The sequence below is a fragment of the Petromyzon marinus genome, chromosome 20 (assembly GCF_048934315.1).
Source record: "Petromyzon marinus isolate PM22_M1 ecotype Great Lakes invasive population chromosome 20, UKy_Petmar_22M1.pri1.0, whole genome shotgun sequence".
Taxonomy (NCBI): Eukaryota; Metazoa; Chordata; class Hyperoartia; order Petromyzontiformes; family Petromyzontidae; genus Petromyzon; species Petromyzon marinus.
The window spans coordinates 11,995,450-12,020,002 of record NC_133686.1 but is presented as its reverse complement, the minus strand read 5'-3'; the positions used below and the strand labels follow the sequence as shown (position 1 = coordinate 12,020,002).

Sequence of the window (24,553 nt, the reverse complement as noted above, 5' to 3'; positions counted from 1 at the left end):
GAAGCCCGCACCCGCACGCTGTGCGTGGTGCCACCATGCTTAACCAGCGCTCACCCAAGCCCCCACTAGGGCTGGTACTACACCACGTTTCCGGGGTGTACCCACAACAGTATACATCCCGCCATGGCCTCGCAGGCCACCACACAGTGACATCTCCATTTACTATATCACCCCCCCCCCCCCCTCCGTAGCACTCAGTCGTCCCGGCTGTCACCTTCCCCTTAACGAATAAATGACGAAATATATACAACAGAACGGACGTGTGCTCCAACAATAACAAACCAACCAATAAATACCCAAACCCACCTGTACAATTATACACTGAGTAACAATAAAAATACAGCAGAACAACAATAAATAATAATAATCGCGACATGCAGAGCCCCCGCAATCAACATCTCCCTCCCACAATGTGTAACAATGCTCGTGAGCTGAATGGCTAGCAGGATCAGCCAATTACTCGCCATGACTCACGCGAGCGCGACAACCCATGACTGCGTGGGAGTGTGCAACGTGCGGGGATTACGCAACCCAAGTCTTTGAGCGAGTCCGCAATGCCGGGCCTCCAGGGGGGTTGGGCACGTCTGCCCTGGACGACCTGGGGGAAATGAGCAATCGATCGGATGAAGCCGGCTCCTCAGGAAAAGCAGTTGGCCGGACTGTCCAACCTTCCACATCTGGAGCACGCGAGGACGATGCGAGCGGCCGCGTGTGAGGCATCAATCGCGCAGCGCCTGGGGGCAGAACAGAAACACTCTCCTGAGGACCGGCATCAGCAGATGCATGCCTCAGCTCGTCGGGCACACCTGACACTCGGCGCCTGCGATATGGAGATGAAACAAATTCACATGGCGCAATAAACGGCTTCAGACGAGGGGGGTGAACAAACCAACATTGCTTACCAAGCCGAATTTGGACACATTGTGGACGCACGATCCGAACAACATCAACATGTTCACGGCCGGCGCAGCCTGCAACTGTACGTCGATGGGAGGATCATATTCCCGTCCATACATCAAAAAGAAGGGAGTGTAGCCGGTGGATGTGTGAGCGGCCATCCTGTAGGCAGTGAGAACCGCAGGGACATGCAAGTCCCAATCCAGCTGTGACTCGCTGACCAGGTAACTCAACATGGAGGTCAGCGTTCTATTCAGGCGTTTGACCATGCCATCCATCTGAGGACGGTATGGTGACGTGTGCACCTTCTTTGTCCCCAGCAAGTTGTAAACCTCACGCAGCAGTTTCGAAGAAAAATGTCTACCTTGATTGGTCAAAGGGCGCTCGGGGGCACCCTTATCCAGGACATAGCCATTAAGGAACGTCTCGGTCACAACTATAGCCGATTGATTAGGGCGCGGCCCAGCCATAGGCCAGCTTGAGAAATACTCAAAGCCAACGAACAAGTATTTGTTACCTCACGCGGAAGTTGGAAACGGACCGAGAATATCGAGGGCAACCAGCTTGTTGATTCGCGACACCTGAATGGATTGCAGTGGAGGGCAACAAGATTTTGCTGGTGGCTTCCGCCGCGCACATTGTACGCAACCTTTAAGCAAATTTTGAACATCTGGGGCCATGGCTGGCCAATAAAAATCAAATTTGAGCGCGGCCAGCGTTTTTTGCCCACCCAGATGTAACAGACGTTTATGGACGGCCCAAACAACTTAGCCACTCAGAGTGGTAGGGACAATAATATCGTACCGGCATAATCCACTGTCCCAGTGCATGAGCAGCCCGTCACGCAGGACAACCGAGATGACACCCCATGTAGCCACCTCACCGGGGATCTCTCTGACTCGCTGCGCCCCCACATCACGTAGTCCAACCCGATAACCACATCCTGCGCGGCTGGGACATCGCCCGACCCACCCATCGTGTCCGCGGCAGACACAACGGGGGGGGGGGGGGGGGAAGGTTGACTCGGCCGGTCTACAAAGCATGCACACCCACCACCCGCGGGCAATCGCGACAGGGCATCGGCGTTCGTGCGACGAGAACCTTTACGATACGGAACACGGAACGAAAAATCCTGCAGGATTTCAAGCCAGCATGATAATTAGCCTGAGGGCTGATTCACACGCAGCACGTATTGGAGCGCTGCGTGGTCGGAGTGCACTTCGAAATATCTGCTGTACAGATAAGACCGGTATTGCTGCATGAAAACCACAATGGCCAACAATTCCCGGCGCGTAACGCAGTACCGCTGCTCAGCCGGGGACAGCGACCACGTGCTCCAAGCCGTTGACAACTTGAGATAATACCGCTCCAATACCGGTATTACTGGCATCTTTATCCAAAACGAACGGTAATAAAAAATCGGGAAAATGCAGGGGAGGGGCGTTGACCAGCCTATCGTGAATGGAGCGGAACGCTGCTTCCTCCTCCCCCCTAATAAATCTTTTACTTCTTAGCAGTCAAGGCATGGAGAGGCTTAGCAATGGATGCAAAGCCAGCGACAAATAGGCGATAATATGAGGTGGGTGTCGGCCATGTGCGGACACACGCCGTCCGTAGCGATACCCGATTCGCTCACTATGTGATCCAAATATCAAGCCAATTGTTGGAGGAGGTGACACTTCTGTGGTTTAAATTTCAGGTCGGCCACACGCATCTTAAGAAAAACAGCCCGCAGGCAATCCAAATGTTAATCGAACGTACGACCGAAGACAATAACGTCGTCCAAATATATTAGCCACAAATCCCACTGGAGGCTCGCTAAAACCAGCTCCATCAGCCTCTGAAACGTGGCTGGCATGGAGTGGAGGCCTATCAGGAGCCGGTTAAATTAAAACAACCATTGCGGTGTACAAAAGGCCGTCTTGGGCTTGGAAGCCTCATCGAGCAGCAATTGCCAAAATCCCAATAGGTCAAGGATGGAAAAGAACCATGCTCCCAACCAGGGCGTCCAGGGAAACATCCATACACGGCAAGGGGTATGCATCCGCAACGGAAACCTTATCGAGCTTGCGGAAATCAACACAAAATCGCAAGCTGCCATCGTGCTTGCTTGACAAGCACGATCGGGGCACCCAATGGACTGGTGGATGGTGAGATGATGTCCGCGGCCATCATCTCATCAACCGCCATACAAACATGTTCCTTCTTGGCCGGGTTCAAGCGGTAAGGATTTTGCCGAATCGGGACAGCATCGCCCATATCAATATGGTGGCTCAAAAGGGATGTGCGGCCAATATCAAATTTACATTTACTAAAAATGTCAAAAAATTCATGCAAGAGAGTACGCAGCTCCCCCCTTTGTCCCATAGATAAATTGCCGCACTCAGATCAAAGTTTATCAATCCATCCCTCGTCCACATCCCGGAACCCGTGAGCTTGAGCGCTGACCCCGACACTTCCCACAACACCCCTCTCTGGACGCACCGACGAAGCATGTGCCAGCATGGTACCCTCCTGGATGACCGTTGTGTCCGGCCCAGGATTAAGAACCTGAATGAAAGGTTCTTGGTCCTGGTACACCAATGTCTGGGCTGCCACTAGCGACATACCATGATTGAGTTTATTGGAGGGCCCCAAAACAATACCCTCATCCACAGTACGCAACTGGAAGGGCACTAACATTTGTGCGCCAGGCAGAATCCGCACTGTTCGGCATGCAATAGCCTGCACCGTCGCGTTAGCAGAAGACATATGAGTTGGCAACGGAAGAAATGACATACGCCGTCCCGACGGCAATTACAGACAGCCCTGATCAACACGATTCTTCAGGGGCATCTTGCTTAGTAAATCGTTTCTGAGCAAACACGGGGTGGCTAGGGCCATGGAAACCAAAACGTGGCCCGACAATTCGACATCGGTGATACGCAACTCAGCCATTCTCCGTCCGATTATTCCCAACGATCCGCCATTGGCGGCAAAACACGGAGCATCTACAGGTTCCAAAACGCGACATCGGGGAGGTAAAATGTTATAGATACGTTCAGAAATAATGGTCGAAGACGCGCCGGTATCAACGAGCATACGGATTTGCACTCCATCAATAAACCCAAGCACGGCCAACGAACTCACGACCGCTGTGACCACTGGATGGGCCAGCTCTAACCACTGATCCGGTCGGAGCGGGTGCACGCCACAAACACATCCCGACTCGCCCTGAACCCGGGCGCTACCCCGACCCAAACTGGACCACCCCGATGGGTGATGTGAACCCCGGGGCCGAGTGTGGGGTGCGCCGCAACTCACCTTATGAAGCAGGGAGTCGTAGGAAGGCGGACTTCCCGGGGGCCGCGGTCGAGGAACCCGACAGCCCGACTGGACGTGCCCCGGCAGGCCGCAGTTGTAGCAGATGACCTCGCCGGTCCCCGGTCGTCCCTCTGCTGATCGTCAGCACCCCGATGGACGCCACCCCGCTAGTGCAGCGAGCATGCAGGAGCAGGATCGGTCTCCGCGCAGGCCTCCGGCTCTGTGGAGGATGTGGCGCACGCCACCGACACCCTGTCGCGGTGCAGGGTCTGCTGCGCCTGGATGCACCTAGCGACCCAGAGTGAAGACACCGCATCGTCCTCGGCGGGAAGCACAGTATGGAGGTCTTTCGTTACGCCGCAGTTGTAGTAGATGACCTTGCCGGTCCCCGGTCGTCCCTCTGCTGATCGTCAGCACCCCGATGGACGCCACCCCGCTAGTGCAGCGAGCATGCAGGAGCAGGATCGGTCTCCGCGCAGGCCTCCGGCTCTGTGGAGGATGTGGCGCACGCCACCAACACCCTGTCGCGGTGCAGAGTCTGCTGCGCCTGGATGCACCTAGCGACCCAGAGTGAAGACACCGCATCGTCCTCGGCGGGAAGCACAGTATGGAGGTCTTTTGTTGCTCCCAGCAATTTCTCGAGGACCAAGGCGTTAAGACCATCGTGGTCCCTTTTAGGGAAGGTGGCCTTCGCTAGCGCCAAAAGCGCGCTACGATAGGCGAGAGCCGACTCATCCTCCCGTTTACGTCTTATGGCAAACTTTTTCTGGGTGTTCAATGGAGGCTCAAAAACAGTCGCCATCTGGTCGAACGCCTGCATGAGGGTGGATCTGTCAGACGGCGGGATGGCAAGGAACACCGCCAAGGCATCTTCGTCGAGGGTGGCGGGCAGCGCTTTCAGCGCCACCGCCTCCGTCCATCCCACCAAGTCAGCATTGGTGAGAAATTGCCACTTAAATGCTACCCAATCGCCGCTATGAGCAACAACTTCTTTAATAAAGGGCAGTCGGCGGCAGAGCGACGGGATGTCCATTGGCGAGAACAGCTCCGCTTCGAGCTTGGCGGGTTCCGCGCTCCATACCGGTGGTAAAATGGTGGCCACGAGAGTGGGCTGTGCCGTCGACATTCCCGCCTTTTGTGAAATTGTGGCTGAGTCGCTCCGTCCATACGACTCTGCCACTCCCTCCTTCGCCGCAGCAAATAGAGGACACAACTCGGCGAGGATCGAGGACGCCATCTAAAGAAGCTCCGCAAGGCAACCGTGCGCATCTCTGATGAGCGCCTCCAACGATGGCGAGGCGCCGCGCGCTCTGACGGTGCTCTGCTCCACTGGCAGTGCCTCCGCTCCGTCGGCGGCGGCTGTGGGCGGAATCAGCTCTTCATCGTCTTCGTCGTCCGATGCCCGTGTATGAACTCTGCGACGTGTAGATATGACTGTCTACCACTAGCTATTTCCTAGAAAGTTGGCCACTTCCGACACCAGTTGTAGTGAGTCCAACTGAGTCGCAGACGTTGTCTTAGGCGGCAACACGTTTTTATTAAACTATTAGCACAACATACTCCAGGCTATTAACACAACATACTCTCGGGTGGTGACCACCCAACTAACCATGCTATGGCAGAACTAGACACGGTTCCACTATAACGGTCCGGACCACAAGCTGGGTCCTGGACCACGTGGCTGGAGGCTTCTTCAAGCTTGACATAGATCTCCTACCTCTTCAACAGTAAGAACCCCGAGCCCCTCCCGGGGCCCCCTTATATCGGGCCGGGCTGGGGCTGGCTCCGCCTCTCACTGCGCCCACCTTCTCAAACTGTCTCGCCCTTGCCCGAAGGCTCTCTTCTTACCGGACTATGTGACCACCCATTGCCCCCCTCCACCGGTGGCCCCCCTCCAGTATCATCCGGTCACGTGTTCCCAGGTCAGCCAGAGTATCATGCCCCCAACATAACCCTAGCTGGCTGACACTCTCTCGCTCTCTCAACGGGAGCCTGCACCGCACGCTGTGCGTAGTGCCACCACACTTAACCAGCTCTCACCCAAGCCCCCACTAGGGCTGGTACTACACCTCCTTGTCCGGGGTGTACCCACAACAGTATAAATTCCTCCGTGGCCTCGCAGGCCCGGCACCACACAGTGACATTTCCAGTCAATACATATGCACTAAAGTTGGACCTCGAACTGTCTTGTTTGAGGGGACTAACAGCATCCCTCCCACGGTCGTTTCCTGGTCGAGTTGTTTCTGCAGACGCAAGGGGACGAGCATCTGTGCACCGGGGGGGGGGGGGGGGGGGGATTTTAACAGTTTGTTTGGCCAGCACTTAGACCGAGGCATTCGCTGGGCGGAACTGAATAGGAGAGGAAAAAAATTATATTCGGCGGCCCGACAGTAACTCAATGCAGCCTTGATCCACAAGGATCTTCAGCTGGATTTTCCCTAGAAAATATGTCTCTAACAGGTAGGGTACAGCCAGGGACTTTGAAACAAGTACTGGTTCTGTTATCCGAATGTCGCCTATACAGTCCATCTCTGATATTTGGCCATTAATCCCGAAGGATTGTCCATTTTCGGGAAAACAGGGAATGTCAATGGGCCAAATGGTGCATGAATTTAGCGGCAAACAATAAAAAATCATGTCTGAAATTATGGTGTCGGATGCTCTGGTATCGATGAGCACTTGCACCTCTACGCCCTGAACGTTTCCGATCATGGCTGACAATCCTGCCGCAGCAGCAACAACACGGTGGCCAAATGCCAACAACTTACCAGGAAGCCACGGCCACCCATCGCCCGCAACAACTCGACCCTCACGCAATGCAACCCGGTGAGAACCGACGACCCACGACTCCGAACACGATGCCTAAGGTGATTGCAAGGGCTGTGCTTGTGGTGCGCCTTGACTCACCTAAGGACCCAGCGGAGTGAAGGATGGTCTAGCATAGGATGGCATCATGAAGGGCCTCCCTCGTCGAGCGGATCCCATCGTGACGTGTCCTGGCAGGCTGCACCTGAAGCAGACGACCGGGTCGTCCCTTTGGCGAGGGAAGGTCTCCTTCAGCCGGACTCGACCTCCTTGTCATCTCGTATTGCACTTCTACCACTTTGCACCTTCCAGTGAAGCACAGGCTTGCAGAGGCTCCGCGTCTTCGGTTACACCTTCGCCCTCGGAAGGTCTGGTGCACGCGGCCATGGTCGCACGTTGCTGGATGTTGAAATGTGCCTGGAGGCACCGTGCGACTTTGAGTGAGGACAAGTCGTCCTCTTCCGTGGCTGTAATGACAACTTTAAATTATTTGGGCCAGCAGCACCATTCTTTCGAGGACCAGGGAATCCCTTCCGACATGGTCTCTCCTGGGGTACGCAGACTTCGCCAGCACCATGAGCGCGCTGCGGAAGGCGAGGGGCATCTCGGCCTCCCCCCCGCCTTCGCGTGGCGAACTACTGGTGCTTGATGGATGGCTGTGCAAAAATCGGTGCCATCTGTGCGAGGGCTTGAGGCAGCATCGACGTCTCTTCGGACGGGATGGCGTTAAAAGCTGCCAAGACGTCGTCATCGAGTGCTGTGGGAAGCGCCCGCAGCGCCTCCATCTCCGTCCACCCCGCAAGATCGCAGGTGGCGGCGAAGCATCTTCGAAACGCCTCCCAGTCACCACCTGCAGCTACAAATTCTCTAACGACGGGAAGCCTCTTCTTCAGAGTGCATTCTTGAAGCTTCAGCGCTTTCGGCAGGAGGTCTGTTTTGGTGGGAATTCCGTCCCGCTCATCCGACAAAATGGCGGCCGCTTGTGCAGGCCGTGCCTCTCTGTACTTCCGCTAGCAGGAAATAGTGGCAGCGAGACGTCTTGCCACTGCTCCGGTGCCCTGACGTCCTCTTCCTGCTTTAAAGCGGCGGCCAGAGCTGCCACGGCTGACAGAAGGTCGTCGATACACGCGTTCCGCAATCGGCGCTCCCTCTCTGGCGGCGACCGCACGGCGAGGTCTGGACTTTTTTCCTGCTCCGCCGGCAGAAGATCTTTCATGCTCTATCTCCGGGGCTGCAGCTCCCGGGGCTGTCTGTAGAATCACCGTTTCGTTCTCCTCCTCATCTGAAGACGACTTGTTGAGTTGTTTCCGCCTAGTTAACATTATTTTATGCTGGGCTATCACCTAATGATTAAGTTTCACTTCTGACACCAGTTGTAGTGTTCTTCACGGAGGCACACACTTGACTTGGAGGCAACACATTTATTACACAGCCCCAACAGGGTAACTACATAACCGAGTCAGTCAGTAACATCCTGACTGAGCCACGATGCCAAGCAGAGACCAAAGATCGGAGAGACGTAGAACAGCCCAGATCGGGGCTCGGGACTCGGCCTTTTTGGGCCACGGTGTGGCCAAGGGCGGAGCCCGGCCTCCCCTCCTTTTTGGCCCCCTTGCCATCTCGTCCGGTCACGTGCCCTCTCGGGGTCACCCAGACTGTCATGTCATCACTCGACCTGTCTCTCACTGTCACCAGGACTATGGCCCCTAGGGTCCGCTTCCATGGCGTACCCACTCTGGTGTCCGAGAGAGGCTCTAGATATACAGCTGCACTCCTGTGATGTTAGCTGGCGCTTAACGCCATAGTGACTCAATTTACGTCACTACATATGTTTCCACATTTATCTAAACAAGTAGATGAATATTCTTGGTTCTTTCGGTAAAGTCACGTAGAAGGGAAACAATAAAATAAGTTTATTGCTGTGGTTTTCACACCTGATGATGATTGCTTGTGTTGCAGTCGAAACGTCGTGAGAATTTTATTGTTTTACATTTTTATTATTTTATTGTTTCCCTTCTATGTGACTTTACCGAAAGAACCAAGAAAATGAATCCCTGCAGTCACGAAAGCTTTAAATCAAAAGTAGACGAATATCAAATAAAATATTTCCTCTATGCTGTTTAATGGAAAATATTTAATGATTCCTGCCGTGACGAAAATTGTCAAGGTCATGTGCAGATATCGACCCAATACACCTGTGATATGAAATCTGATTGAGGAAATAAAATGTCGACAATATTTGAGAACACGGTAATTATTAACGTACCATTTTCCGTATAAAAGAGACAAGCAGTGTCTATGCAATTAGCAATGGCTCTCTTCTGGCTCGTTTCGTGTTTCGCCTTTATCGGTGCCACCTTTGGTGAGTGACAATGGTGATGTATATGCTGTTCTATCATGGCTTTATTCTTCATGCTAAAAAAGCTGGCAGCTCATCACATTGTAGACCTACTCTGCAACATGTTCTTTGAACAGAACTTGCAGCTTTTTACCTGTAGCACACCACAGGAAGGGGAGTAGAGTCAAGCGTGCAAAGTATGAAAAAAAACATGTGGAAAACAGAATGCAGATAAGAATAAAACAAAATTAGAGGAAAAAGATGAAAAAGGGATAGAAAAATATGCCAAATTGTCAGGAAAGCTGATAAGAAGAAAGAAGTTACATTAGGGCCTCATTGCTGCGAAAAGGAGTAGCATCTGTTTTCACAGGGGGTGGTGGGGGAGAGGCAATCTAGAGTGAGGGAAACCACATAGAAGTCACGTGATTTGCAGGAAGTTTGAGCTGATATGGATATCTATATATAGAGATAAGTCTCTGAATCATAGAATTATTAAATAATTGTATATGTACAGGGTGTGGTGTCCCGGCCATCAAGCCAGTCATCACCGGCTACTCCCGCATCGTCAACGGCGAGGAAGCGATGCCGGGCTCCTGGCCCTGGCAGGTGTCCCTGCAGGTGAGTGCTCTATATTCACCGGCAACATGGTGTCAATACCTGCCTTTAATAATGACACCGTGTGAATGCCAGTCAACTTTTGCAGATGTAAACTAATGGCGATGGCCAGAGTGCATGTGGGAGGCAGTGTGGGGAGTTATGGCATAAGCATAAACTTGGATTACAAACATATGAGTCCAGTAATATGAACATAATACAAAACCAATTGATATTTGTTTTACGGTTTGGCCACGTGGCAGTTTTATGCCACAATTTTTTCTTAAACCCTCCACTACCCGACAAGGTTGCCAGAAATACAAATAAATGAATTATACATAGCTATGTATGGAACAAATGTTTACCAATACAGCTCCTCAGCTGTGGCTTAATACTTTTCATGGCTTAACATAAAAAGCAAGTGAAGTGAACAAAGGGCAAAGTACATTTGGTTATATAACTCGGGAAACGATAGAAGGCAAGCTAAAATCGAAATGATGAAAAACAATATACGAGCTCTTGAGAAATAATCATGTTTATATTTTATTATTTTAAATCGAGGATTGAGTCACTGAGCACCAATGTGACAGCCATGCGATTTTTTACCACGCAGAGCAAAACTGGTTTCCACTTCTGCGGCGGCTCCCTCATTGACCCTTACTGGGTTGTGACAGCTGCTCATTGTGGAATCAGGTAATTGAATTCAAATATTTGTTCATGTAACTTTTTCTTGAGTTTTCTTTATGAGGGCAGGTTCACGATTTTAGTTCTCTCCATCCTATAAAATATTGCAATGTCACATCACCCTTGGAAATAACACTTTGTTTACCTTTTCAGATTTTCTTCTTCAGCCTACTAGAGCGTATTTCATATATGCCCAATCTATTGCTTTTGCGTTAACAGGCACAATCAAATAATACTGCATATGTATTCCAATTCAACTCCGCGCACACATTTCAAAACTAATTCATACATCTTTCCTCTTTCATTTCAGTATCCATATCTCAGCAGAACAACCACCACATTTTATACGTGGATCTTTAAAAGTCACGCGATTCGTTTCATGTTCATGCTACCAGCAGTATTCTTTCTTCTTTGAATGCTGCTTTTGCCACGGCAATTCTAGCTTTGATACCCTTTAGGAACACATCTCCATATACTGTATATTTATTTACATTTTAATTTAAAATGTGATCCAACCATTAATATTCCTACAAAGTCTTCATATGTTCTAAACATAATCCATGTAAATTAATCAATTCCAGTATCATGAAAATAAGTGGTTAATGACTTTTACAATGACTACGCACATGTACAGAATTTAATAAAACAAGGTTAAAACATGTAATTTGTTGTAAGCAGAGGTACATATGTTCGTGATTATGTTTTACCTTTTTGAAATTACCATCACAACTTATACCATGCAATTTAACATGGTGGTAGTGGCTGTGCATACCTGCAATTCAGCAGTGTGGAGACGAAAGATAGTGGATTGTTGTGAAACTCCCTTCCCATGGGCGTCGATGAGCCATACCCTGGTTCGCCAGAAGGCTGGTACAGCAAATGTGTATGGGAGAGTGTTTCCCCCTCACACACGTGAGTTTTCTCCGGGCGCTATAGTTTCCTCCCACATGTATAAACCGTCATTAATTGGAAGAAAGAGAAAACCACAGCTTAGGCATTTGTTGGCACCGGCTGACCGTTTGGCTGTCTTGCTGGTTGTCCATAGTTCCTCACAACTCTGAGTAATAGCAGATACTGTGCACGTTCGAGTTTATATTTTATTTCATGTTAATACAACTGTGATATACCTTAAAATGTTGTGAAAACGTGCACTAAACATTGTAACGTTTAGTCAAACGACCCACACAATGGGGCTTGAAGAGGCCTTTATCCAGCAGCAGATTGACAAAGAACTTACATAATTTATTAAATTCAGTATGTGAATGCCTGACATGGCCAAGGGCTCACCTCTAGCTCATTTGGGATAATATGGAAGTGATGGATTGTGATTGCTCAACAGCCCCTCGGAGCACCGTGTCATCTTGGGTGAGCATGACCGAAGCTCCAGCTCCGAGAAGGTCCAGACAATGACCATCGCCAAGGTAATCTGAGGCCAGTTGATGCAGGCAATTTGCATCTACCAGTCTACCTCGGGGTCTGTTGGTGGTGATGTTCTGCTCTTTTTTCGACAGTATTGCCCTAAAGAAATAAAATAATGCGTGTATGTATAATTACATATAGGTAAAAAGTGCTCCGTATATTCAGAAAATGATCCTAAAAGAATGTCATCGATATGTCATCGCCAATAGACGACATGATCTGATCCCATTTGTGAAGGATAATATCCCTGACATCCAATACCACGGCATCTACAAACTAAGCTGTGTCTGTGGCAGTAGTTACATTTAACTAAGCGACATGTCTCGGACTGTGTTCGTGAGCATAAGGCAGATTTGAAACATGGGAGGACCAACACTTCAGCCATAGCTGATCATTGTTTTAATGTGGTTGGCTCACGCGAATTTGATTTCTCTAAGACGAAGGTACTTTGCAAGCCCACTGGCTATCAACAAAGATTCGTTCATGAAGCCACCCATATATACAGACACAGACACAATTTCAACCGAGAGGATGGGTACAAACTCACCAATCATTGGACGGACGTCATCAACCAGTTTGAGTGATAACTGGCTGTGATGTTTCCATCGTGTCACCTTTCGGTGTTAGTTTAATTTTACCAAAGATGCGACAAGCAATTCCAGTTTCTGCGGTGTCGCCCCTGCATTGGGCGTACCACAAGTTGTTAATTTATCCACGTCTCATGCGGCTCCCCCTCCCCTAAATACGATGTTAGATTAACATAACCATCTCTGCTTGCGCAGGCCCCAGGGCACTTTTGCCCCGCCTACTTCATTCTGATACCAGGACGCCTGGGCTACGCCCATTTTAAACCTTTAAAACAGCTTGCCTTTCGTGGTTTCCCTCCCTTTTCCCACCTGATAACAGTCTCTTGTGTTGCGATCGAAACGTCATAGTTTTTTTACCTATCTACGTGATATTACTGAAAGACAGAAAGAATAACAGACTACATAGTTATACTGGGCTCGCATTCATATTTTCATGTTTATTCAAGAAATCTCTTCAGATTTCCATTCAGTTAAACTCGGCAACTTCTGCTTCATGGCGATGGTGACTGAAATGAAGCTCGAGTGACATGTTTTTATTGACAGTATTACATTTTACATTTGCAGTTGTTAAATTACAACATATTCATTACATCTAAGTGGATTATGTTACTTACATTTAAATGTAACTTAAATTAAGCCATTATCAACTTCTTTGGTTCTTTCGGTAAAGTCACATAGAATGAGAATAAAATAATAAATTGATAAAATAAAATAACACAATAATATTCTCACGACGTTTCGGCCACAACACAAGCGGCCTTCATCAGGTGAAGGGACGAGACTGTCTGGTAGGACAGCGCTGGAGTGAAAGAGCCACGTTCAGATCACGGCCTTTAAGCTGTGTGAGAGGAACAAAGCGCCCTCAACTTTAGCACCACGGATAGCTACGGGCCCCGTTCAGACAGACGAGTTCGTCCATGGTCGGAACAGAGGAGGGGGAGAGAGACAGCTGCGAGGCGCTATTATACTCCATGTTGTAAAACCATACCATTAACCGTGGTGTGAGAGGTATTAAGAGTCAATGCTGGCGAAAGAGCTGCGGTCTGAAGGTCATCGTAAAAATACAATTAATTAAGAACAGAAATCATTTAAAACATCTTTCCAGTGGTTACTAAGCCAGAATCCATCTTCTCGGTTGAAATTGTCTCTGTGCTTGTATATGTGACTCTTAATACCTCTCACACCACGGTTAATGGTATGGTTTTACAACATGGAGTATAATAGCGCCTCGCAGCTGTCTCTCTCCCCCTCCTCTGTTCCGACCATGGACGAACTCGTCCGTCTGAACGGGGCCCGTAGCTATCCGTGGTGCTAAAGTTGAGGGCGCTTTGTTCCTCTCACACAGCTTAAAGGCCGTGATCTGAACGTGGCTCTTTCACTCCAGCGCTGTCCTACCAGACAGTCTCGTCCCTTCACCTGATGAAGGCCGCTTGTGTTGTGGCCGAAACGTCGTGAGAATATTATTGTGTTATTTTATTTTATCAATTTATTATTTTATTCTCATTCTACGTGACTTTACCGAAAGAACCAAAGAATATGAATAATTGCAGTCACGAAAGCTTTAAATCGAAACATTATCAACTTATTTGCCAGAATTCAGGCATGATCCATAATCCATACTCTTTGTTTTCTTTTGTAAAGTCACGTAGGTATAAAATAAAATAAATCACGACGTTTCGGTTACATTTTACATTTGCAGTTGTTAAATTACAACTTATTCATTACATCTAAGTGGATTATGTTACTTACATTTAAATGTAACTTAAATTAAGCCATTATCAACTTATTTGCCAGAATTCAGGCATGATCCATAATCCATACTCTTTGTTTTCTTTTGTAAAGTCACGTAGGTATAAAATAAAATAAATCACGACGTTTCGGTTGCAACACAAGCAATCATCATCAGTTGGGAAAACCACAGAATAATTTATTTGCTGAAGTTCGGAGAGAGAGCTGACTATAAGAGGTTATATAGGTCAGAAAGGGCACTGCAGCTCTCTCTCTCACTTCAGCAAAGAAAAATGATTGGTGTGGTTTTCCCACCTGATGATGATTGCTTGTGTTGCAATCGATTTATTTTATTTTATACCTACGTGACTTTACCGAAAGAACCAAAGAGTATGGGTTCCTGCAGTCACGAAAGCTTCAAATCAAGAATGACCCATAATGATAGAGATTCTTCCACGAAGTTGTCTGGCTTTACAAGGTTTTACTCTCCGAATTTGACATAAGTGTATGGCATTCCTCTATTCCTTTCAATATCTGCACAGGCCATCAACCACCCCCAGTGGGACAACATGAGCATCAACAATGACGTTGCGCTCATCAAGCTGTCCCAGCCTGCTCAGATGACCGATGGCGTCTCAGCCGTCTGTCTCTCCTCCACCTCTGACAACTTCCCCCCTGGCCTGAACTGTGTCACGTCTGGTTGGGGCATTACCAACAATTTTGGTAACTATCATTTGACACTAGGTAATGCTTCTTCAGAAGTGTTCAAAATAGCTACAGTATAGGATTCACGCTCAAACGTGGTGACGTGTTTGACGTTTCAGACTCCGACACACCCCCAAGGCTGCAACAGACCGCTCTGGCAATTGTGGCAACGCCCACCTGCCAGCAGCTGTTGGCCAACATGAACAAAATCACCGACGTCATGATCTGTGCTGGTGGTGCTGGAGCTACTTCGTGCAGGGTGAGCACCTCAGTCAGTCGTTCAGTTCATTTAGTTAAGAAGCTCTTTTTCAGTGGCGACCAAGGTAAAATGACTGAGCATGTTATGAGGGAAGGGCGTGTTTATAGGAGTTCTATAGTAAGCAAGGATATTTTATAAACAAGACTAATAAATAATACCGTTATTAACAACCAGAATTATGTACTATGGACATCTCTTAAGCTATCCAAAATAATTGTATGCATGACGTGAGAAAGAGGAACTGACGTAATATGGCATTTAAAATTAAATTTACAATAGCAAGCAAAAAAGTATTCTAAAGTATTGGTCGGATTAGATCCAACTAATACTTTACAACTCAAGACTTACGCAATCATTGCAAATTAATTAATCCCTAAGACTGAGCAATGCCAAATTAAGCCACGGGCCTCAAAACCACCAAGATTGTATGGCTACCAAAAATTCATAGAATCGTTATAACATTACGACTCATAGTAAGTACAATAGGCTCTGCCACGTATAAATAAAAAAACCGTAATTAAACAAATACAGCCCTACATCGGAAGGACGTCTTCATAAGAAATTCAGAACATCTTGTGAATGTGATTAAATATATTAAACTTAACCATAATGAGTGGGACTACTATATTCTGGTAAGTTTTGATGTAATTTTTTTGTTCACTAAGGTTCCAGTTAACGAGTCACTTAAATTACTTGATACACTGGTAAAGAAGACAAGTTTACATGAAGATAATTCCAAAACGACCATTGTCTAAATAACACATTTCTTGTGGAGAGGTGACTTCTTTAAACAATGGAAGAAGCAGCAATGGGCTCTCCTTCCTCTGCTGCTATAGCAAATCTGACATGGAAAATTTTGAAACAATAGCACTTGCCTAAACCATCTTTTTGGTTTAGATATGTCGATGACACTTTGGTTGTCTGGCCAGATGGAAAAGATACACTCAATAAATTTTAAATCATCTCAATGTGCAAAACCCAGCCATTCAGTTAACCATGGAAATGGAGGTGAACAACACATTCCCCTTCCTGGATATTTTGCTTGGACACAGTCAAAATGGCAAAATAACACAGCGTCTACCGAAAGGGAACGCACGCGGATGCCTATCTGAATGCAGATTCGCATCATCACCCAGCAGAGAAATCCTCTCTCTCATCAAGACACTCATACATCGGGCAAAGACAGTGTCAGATGGTGAAAGTTTAAGGAAATAGATTAAATATGTTAAAGGAGCACTAAGACTGAATGGCTACAATAACACTAAAATTAACAGAGCATTTAATGCCAAATTTCAAAACTAGTGTCTTGTATTAAAGATGAATTACTGAAGTTATCAACAGAAGGTGTATATCGGATCAATTGCTTCTGCGGTGTTATATTGGACAGACGGGACGTAACATTAGTGTAAGACTAAAAGAACACCAAAGGAACATTACATTCTCCCAAACACAGCTGTTAGCAGTGGCAGAGCATGCTTGCCAACAAGGACATTCAATTGATTTTCATTACGTTGAAGTGTTATGCAGAACTAATTATTACTGGTCAAGATTAGTTAGAGAATCAATTGAAATTGAGAAGAATTCAAATAATTTCAATCGCTGTAATAGCTATAGACTCAGCACAGTCTGGAAGCGTGTTATTAAGTAATACACAAAAATATTGCAATTCCTTACAGGTGAGTCACATGTTTAGTGGCTGATTACTGGTGTACTATATAATTGCATACACCTCAACCCCCACCTCCGCCTCTGATCTCGAATCCTGATGGGGTTCAACAATGATGATGTCATCCTGCACTACTTAAGACCGGAAGCAAGTGGATGGCTTCACTATTCTGGCAAATCGCCCGAAGATGCTGGATGTAATTTCCAGCGAAACGGTGTACTCAAATTGTAAATGTTGTGGGTCCACTCTTCAACACACCGGTGGGCTAAAGTAGTGAACTATTTGTCTTTTGTCAACGTGACACATTTTTCACTGATTGGCCACGTCGGGTGGGGGAGGGTTGTGACACATTTATAAATAACGCGATCTAACCCAAAAACCTTTATTATGAATAATACTAGTCGCGAAAGCCTGCGTATTAAGCTTATGCCCATCGTCACTATGTCTTGAAAAATTTCGCATTTTATTCCAAAACAGTGTTTAGCCTATAAAAGCAGACGTACAAAGCAGTATGTCTTTAAGACATCTTGGTCTCTGTCATTTGTTTTTTGATGGAACCTATTGCTTTATAGAAATAGAAATGGACAGATGTGTCCAAATGAAAAGGAATTCATGCGTGTGTGTGTGTCTCGCCTACAGCGTGACTCTGGCGGCCCCCTGGTGTGCGAGAAGGACGGCGCGTGGAACCTCGTGGGGATCGTGTCGTGGGGCAATAGCTCGTGCTCCACCAGAATCCCTGCCGTGTACACGCGCGTCACCGCCATACGCAGCTGGATCGACCAGACTATTGCGGCCAACTAGGAATTATATGAAGCAGTGCTCTTCTTTGAAGCGATACATCTTCAATTTAAAACATCTCTATAATTACCATGACTTCACATGATACCAATAGATACATAGTCAGTGCACCTAGAAACACATGTACAAATGTTGACTATGTGTTCATTGTGTTGATTGACAAATACATTGAGAAATAATCTTGATTCTCCTGCCTCAGCAGTCCGTCTGCTGTATTGTTTCACCTGAAGACGATGGCTTGTGTTGCTATCGAAACGTCGTGATCTATTAGCTATTTGTCTATCTATGTGACTTTACCGAAAGAACCAAAGAGTATTAATTCCTGCAGTCACGAAAGCTACAAATCAAGATTGAACCACCTCTATGGGGAGGATTTCCACACAACTCAGACATGACTTAAACCGAGAAGATGAATGCAAAATTTAGCAATCATTGGAAAGTCGTTGATCAACCAGGTACAGTGCTAATTGTTGTGTTGGTCGACTCTCTGAGTTGCATTACATTTATAAGTTTTCTAAGTTTGATATCTTTTTTCTCTCTATCACCTTGTTCTCTCTGTAAATTTCATTAGCCGACGTTATGTTTGCTAGCCTTACATTTACTTGCCCTCTGTAAATTTAATTAGACAACGTTTACTAGCCTTACGTTTGCTAGCCTTACATTTACTTGCAAATTGCATCCCTAGCCCAGCCCATTTACCCTTGGGTTAAACCCACCATAAACGTATATAACCTTTGGTTGCAGTAGCTCTCTACATTTCCTCCTGCCTCAGAAGTCTGGCTGCTGTATTGTTTCACCTGAAGATGATGGCTTGTGTTGCTATCGAAACGTTGTGATCTATTAGCTATTTTTCCATCTACGTGATGTTACCGAAAGAACCAAAGAGTACTGTATCTGCCTTTAGTTTGTAATAATTTTGTGGTCCTGCACAGAGATGTTGATAAATTCCTTGCATTTGTTGCAAGAGTTCACTCAAACGTCAACTTACTTCAAATGAACACGCGTGTTTACACATTCACATGTGCTTGACATCTACACACTGGAGTGGCCTTTCCAATTCCTCCCACCTTATTCCAAGTCATCAATGCTGCGACATACTAAGCTCGTGCATTGACATGCTAATCTCTCACAATACAATAGCTACTTCCACAGCCTCAGGGAGACCATCTCTAGCCCCGCCCTCTAACTCTGAGGCTGCACCCATCTCAGGCCTATATAAGACCTTGTTTCCATAGCTTTCTCTCTCTCATCTGAATAACGTTGCTTGTGTTGTGATCGAAACGTCGTGATCTATTAATTTTCTATCTACGTGACTTTACCGAAAGAACCAAAGAGTAATGCGATAGAGTTGTGAGCGATATTTTAATACTCTTTGGTTCTTTCTGTAAAGTCACGTAGGCATAAAATAAAATAAATCATGACGTTTCAGGCGCAACACAAGCGTCCGTCATCAGGTGAGAAAGCATGATCTGCTGCTGAGGCAGACTTTTAAAAGGTTTGAAATGGGTGTAGCCCAAGGGTCATAAAAAAGTTGGCGGGGCTAGTGATGTTAATGTGAGAAATTAGCATGTAAATGTAAGATCGAAGAGTGGCCTCCACGAGGCAAGAGCATCAACGCAAGAGAACCACCACAACAGTGGCCATACCAGTGAGACACACAGCCCATAACACAATAAGAACCAACGATACATCGAGGCTAAGGGAGCAGAAGAGGTCATGTTAGTGAGACCCCAGCCCGTTAATGCAAAGGCATCCCACAGGGCAATACAACTCAGGGAGTCGGAGATAACAGCCAAATGGCAGGAAGGATGGAAGCATCACAGCGAGTTATAACTTTACCTGGTTAATAACATCCTACGATTGTGAGGACGTTAGGGCATGTGAGCATTAGAGTGTAATCCAAAGAGCATGTGAGCATGAGAGTGCAATCCAAAGTACATATGAGCATTTATAAGGATGTTAACAGTACATTACTGGCTTGTTTTGTGTGATCATATTTGAGGCAGACTGCTTGATACAGGAAGTGTATCCAACGGCTTCCATTCTTACAGGCAGATTGTTGAATACAGAAAGTGTTTGAGCAGGTTCAGTGTTTCAGGAAGAGTTGTATTTAGGCCCGCTCCCGGCCATCATGGTGTCTGGGTGGTGGTCGTGCCCTGCAACCGCCGTGCAATTTCAGCGAGGGAGCATTCGCTGTTGGTGAAACTCCCAGGCCTCCACATTTCTGAAACCTGTGACTTGTGGATGTTCAACGTCTATAGTACGACCGAGCACTGAGGCTAGGAGTCTTGAGACAGCACACTGCTCCTGAGCCTAGCTCAAGAGTCACGAGGAAGTAAGTTCATCTGGCACTTGGCCAGAAGATTTAGCGGATTGACTGCTTCGTGATTGTTTTGGAATTGTTCCCGCATCCACACGGAACGCGAAAGCCTCAACACACTAACGGCAGACCGAACGACTGTGTCGCCTGAATCCATGGCATCTGCGGCCGCAGCCACAGAGTGGGACATGTCGGGAGGAGTGCAGTGGTTTATGCCGGATCGGCAAGCACATGGGGACATACTGTAAGTGGCAATCGCGACAGCGCGTCAGCATTTGCGTGACATCAAACACATACTCCTACAAACACTCCAACCAACGTGACAACTAACCACCCGGCTGCTCCATCTTCAACGAGTATTGGAGGGCCGCGTGATCAGTACGTATGACAAATTGCCTGCCATACAAATAGGGCCGGAAAAGTTGTACAAAATGAACAATCGCCAGCAACTCCCGACGAGTAACACAATATCGGGTCTCTGTCGGCGAAAGTACCCGACTACTGTATGCCACAACGCGCTCAACACCCCCCTTCACCTGTGACAGGACAGCTCCAATCCCCGTGTCGCTGGCGCCAGTGTCAAGGATGCAGGGGGATGTATAATCTGGATAGTCAAGAGTAGGTGCGTCCGACAAGCGTTCACGGAGGGTATTAAAAGCAGCCTCCTCCTCCGGACCCCAATGGAATCGCTGATTTTTACCCGTAAGCATATGTAATAGCTTAGCGATAGACGCGAACCCCGGGATGAATCGACGATAATAGGAGGCGAAACTGACAAAACTCCGAACATCTCCTACACTCACAGGAACTGGCCAATCACATAAGCAAGCTGTTTTAGCGGGATAAGTTGAGATGCCATTGGCTCTCTTAATGTGACCCAAATACTGCACCGAAGTTTGCAAAAGATGGCATTTTTTCAGTTAAAATTTGAGATTTGCTGAATGCATTCGCTCAAAAACAGTGCGCAGCCGGAGGAGGTGATCTTCAAATGACCTGCTGAACACAATGACATCATCCAAATAGATAAGACAAGTATCCCGTTGGAGACCGGCCAAAATAAGTTCCATGAGTCTCTGGAACGTAGTAGGAGCAGCATTTCATCCCATAGGCAAACAATTGAATTGAAAAAGGCTTTGGGAAGTACGGAATGCAGTTGCCAGAACCCAGAAGACAAATCAAGTGTGGAAAAGAAACGAGCGCCCGACAAGGCATCCAAAGAATCATACATCTGGGGCAGAAGATACGCATCCGCAATGGAAACCTTGTTAAGGCGCCGAAAATCCACGCAAAATCGCAAATTACCATCCTTTTTCTTAACCAGAACTACTGGCGCGCCCAACGGACTGGTGGACGGCGAAATAATGTCTGCAGCCAACATGTCATCCACGGCACGGCGCACACTTACCCTCCATGATGGCCCGATACGATGTGGATTCAGCTGAATGGGGGCCACATCGCATGTCTCTATATGATGAGACAGCAAGGACGTACAACCCAAGTCGTAATCGTCCTTGCTGAAAACGTCCGAAAATTCAGATAACAAAAGGTGAAATTCCTCCCGCTGAGTCGCTGACAACGAGGCGTTTTCGGCACACAGATCGGGGATCAACCAATCGTCCATCGAGCCTCTTTGACCGACAGTGCAGGCAATATGTGGTGATGTGCGCTGTATGCGATCGGTAAATGTGGTGGTAGCGTTAGCAAGGACAGTGCCCGCAGGCACAACAACGTCTCCTGGTCCCTCGTTCAAGACTTGCAAGAATGGGGCCAGACCTGCTCTTAGGATGGTCTGAGCACACACCAATGTCAGCCCCCACGTAGCAGCGTTCGAGGGCGTCAACAAAACCCCGTTTTCTGCCACAACGCAATCAATATGCTTATGATAACGGAGCGGAATCAACATTTATGAACCCGATGGGACAGTGACGGTGGTTTCATCCAACCCCTGAACCGTATTTGCGGACGCCGATTGAGGCAACGGCGACAACAAAAAGCGCAATGTACGACCTGACGGCAGCTCCAAACAACCCTGGTTGACAAGGATTTTAACATGCATCCGAGACAAAAAAATCAGTGCCCAACAGGCACGGCATGGCCAACGTGCACGAAATTAACACAGGTCCCAACGCACAAACGTCCCCAATGGCGATACGTGCGTCAACCTGGCCAATAATGCCCATACTACCCCCATTAGCCGCAACGCACACATCATACACAGGCCGAACACGCGACGCAGGAATATTCAACAACTGGAAAATTACATCAGAAATAATCGGAGCTGAGGCGCCTTTGCCAACCAGAACATGAACCTCAACACCCTGAATAGTGGCAGCGACCGTCGACGATCCCACCGCTGCAGCAACAACTCTACGAGCCAATTTCCTCCACTGAGTCTGTGACGCCGGCCAACCATTGGGCGTGTATGCTGCAGTGACCCGTCCCGATGTGATGAACCCGTCCCGGTGACATGGGATGAGTGAGATGGTGAACATGCCCGGGTGCCCGATGTGTGCCAACTCGCCTGTGTGTAGGGACGTGAAGTCAGACAGTCGGTAGCCGGGGACGCAGGTGGCAATGTAAATGACGACGTACGACGAACACGGCACTCCCTGGAGTAATGGCCCACCCGGCGCGGTCAGAAGACACTTTGACGACGCTGTCCATCCTTCCGACGCTGATTCCATGAAATAACAGCTCCCGCGATGTCGGCCGCCGACGGCGCTTCCTCAGGAATGACCACCACCTTCGAGGGACTCCAGCCGACTGGTTGACCATCTTTAGCTGGGTCCCCCATCCACACTGCCATCTGTACCCAGCGCTTTAAATTATCATGCGCATTGAGGCAACGGGCAGCCCACAAGGAAATCTTAACCTCGTAGCCGCACGTGGAAAGGACGACATCCATATCCCTGGCCAACACCAGCATTCGTTCCATCACCAGGGGATCCAAGTGCTCACGTTTCACATCGGGGTAGGCGTCAACCGCCAAGGCCATCAAGGCGCTTCTGTTCGCGAGGGGCGACTCGGTGCTCCCCTGCCTACGGTGCTGAAATGTCCTCGTTCTATCGTCGGGCGGCTCGTAGACCTCCGCCATATCAGCGAAGGCTTGTGTGAGCGTCGTGTTCTTGTCCGGGGAGATGGAGCGCAAAACAGCCAATGCGTCATTGTCCAACATGGTAGGCAAGGCAATGAGTGCCTCTTCTTCCGACCAGCGACCCGACTATCGATTTGCTGACAACCTACTCTACCATTAAGTTCCCTCCTACTATACATGGACTGCTCAAAAAAGAATTTAAGCGACGTGCTTCTGATGGTGAATCGGATGCCTTAGGACGAGTCTATACAGTTCATCCCAACAATCAGCAGTGCTACTTTCTCCCAATGCTTCTTCATGTTTCCAAAGGGCACAAATCTTTCCAAGACCTCTAAACAGTGGAAGGAGTTGTCTGTCAAACATACAGGGAAGCTTGTAATCTTCGTGCAATTCTTGCGCATGATCACCATCTTCATGAAGGATTGACAGAAGCTTCTGTAGGTCAGTCCCCTTTCCAACTGACATTGCTCTTCTGCATAAATCTTCAAGTTTTCAGCCCATCTAACCCCATGGGACTCTGGCAATAATACAAAGAGGGCATGAGTGAGAACATCCTGCACGGAGCTCAATGAGAAAATACAAACACTGACGTCAACTTTTCTGATGTCATCTTCAAACAGGCCCTCATCCTCCTTCAGGACAAACTGCACTCCATTGCTGGAAAATACCGCACGTCTATGAGACTACCATGGGACTACCAACACCCTACAGGGACAAACTGCATGCCCTTGCTCAAGATATCCTACGTTAAATATGCTATTATGCTTTACAGCTTCTTAAATTTATTTAGGAAAATTAACCAAAGCTGATGGATGCACAAATAGAAGCCTACACGGAAATCTTGGAAGACATTGAGACTACAAATTGAGTCTTTTTTTTCCTTGATGCACCTGCCAGTACTGGAAAGACCTTTGTTTTCAAACTGCTCCTCGCTAAGGCTCGCCAGAAAGAGAAAATTGCTCTAGCTGTGGCATCATCGGGGATTGCTGTGTAAGTCGAGGTGTGTGTGTGTGAGTCGATGTGTGTGTGTGTTTGAGTCCATATGTGTGTGCGTTAAGGTTCATGTGTGCGTGTAAGTCGATGTGTGTCTGTGTCTTTTTTGCCCGGGCAACCCCAAATGTCTGTGTGTGTACGTCGATGTGCGTGTGCAAGTCCAAGTGAGAGTGTCAGTCCATGTGTGTGTGTCAGTCGCTGTGTGTGTTAGTTGATGTGTTAGTCGCTGTGTGTGCATGGCTCAATGTGAGTGTGTAAGTCACTGTGTGTGTATGTGTGTCAGTCGATGTGTGTACGTCGATGTGTATGTGTGTGTGAGTCCATATGCGTGTGTGTTAGTCCATATGTGTGTGTAAATCCATA

The 24,553-nt window shown here is 47.8% G+C and overlaps 1 protein-coding gene across 1 annotated transcript; it reads left to right on the top strand.

The window, feature by feature from the left end:
• The first annotated feature begins 9,222 nt into the window (after positions 1 to 9,222).
• On the top strand, positions 9,223 to 19,010 carry LOC116944094 (chymotrypsinogen A-like). The gene is made up of 7 exons (XM_032957507.2): positions 9,223 to 9,367; positions 9,858 to 9,961; positions 10,551 to 10,630; positions 11,961 to 12,042; positions 14,898 to 15,078; positions 15,180 to 15,319; positions 17,625 to 19,010. The coding sequence occupies exons 1-7, from the start codon at positions 9,304 to 9,306 to the stop codon at positions 17,784 to 17,786; spliced, it is 813 nt and encodes a 270-aa protein (XP_032813398.1). The 5' UTR covers positions 9,223 to 9,303; the 3' UTR covers positions 17,787 to 19,010.
• Positions 19,011 to 24,553: the final 5,543 nt, after the last annotated feature.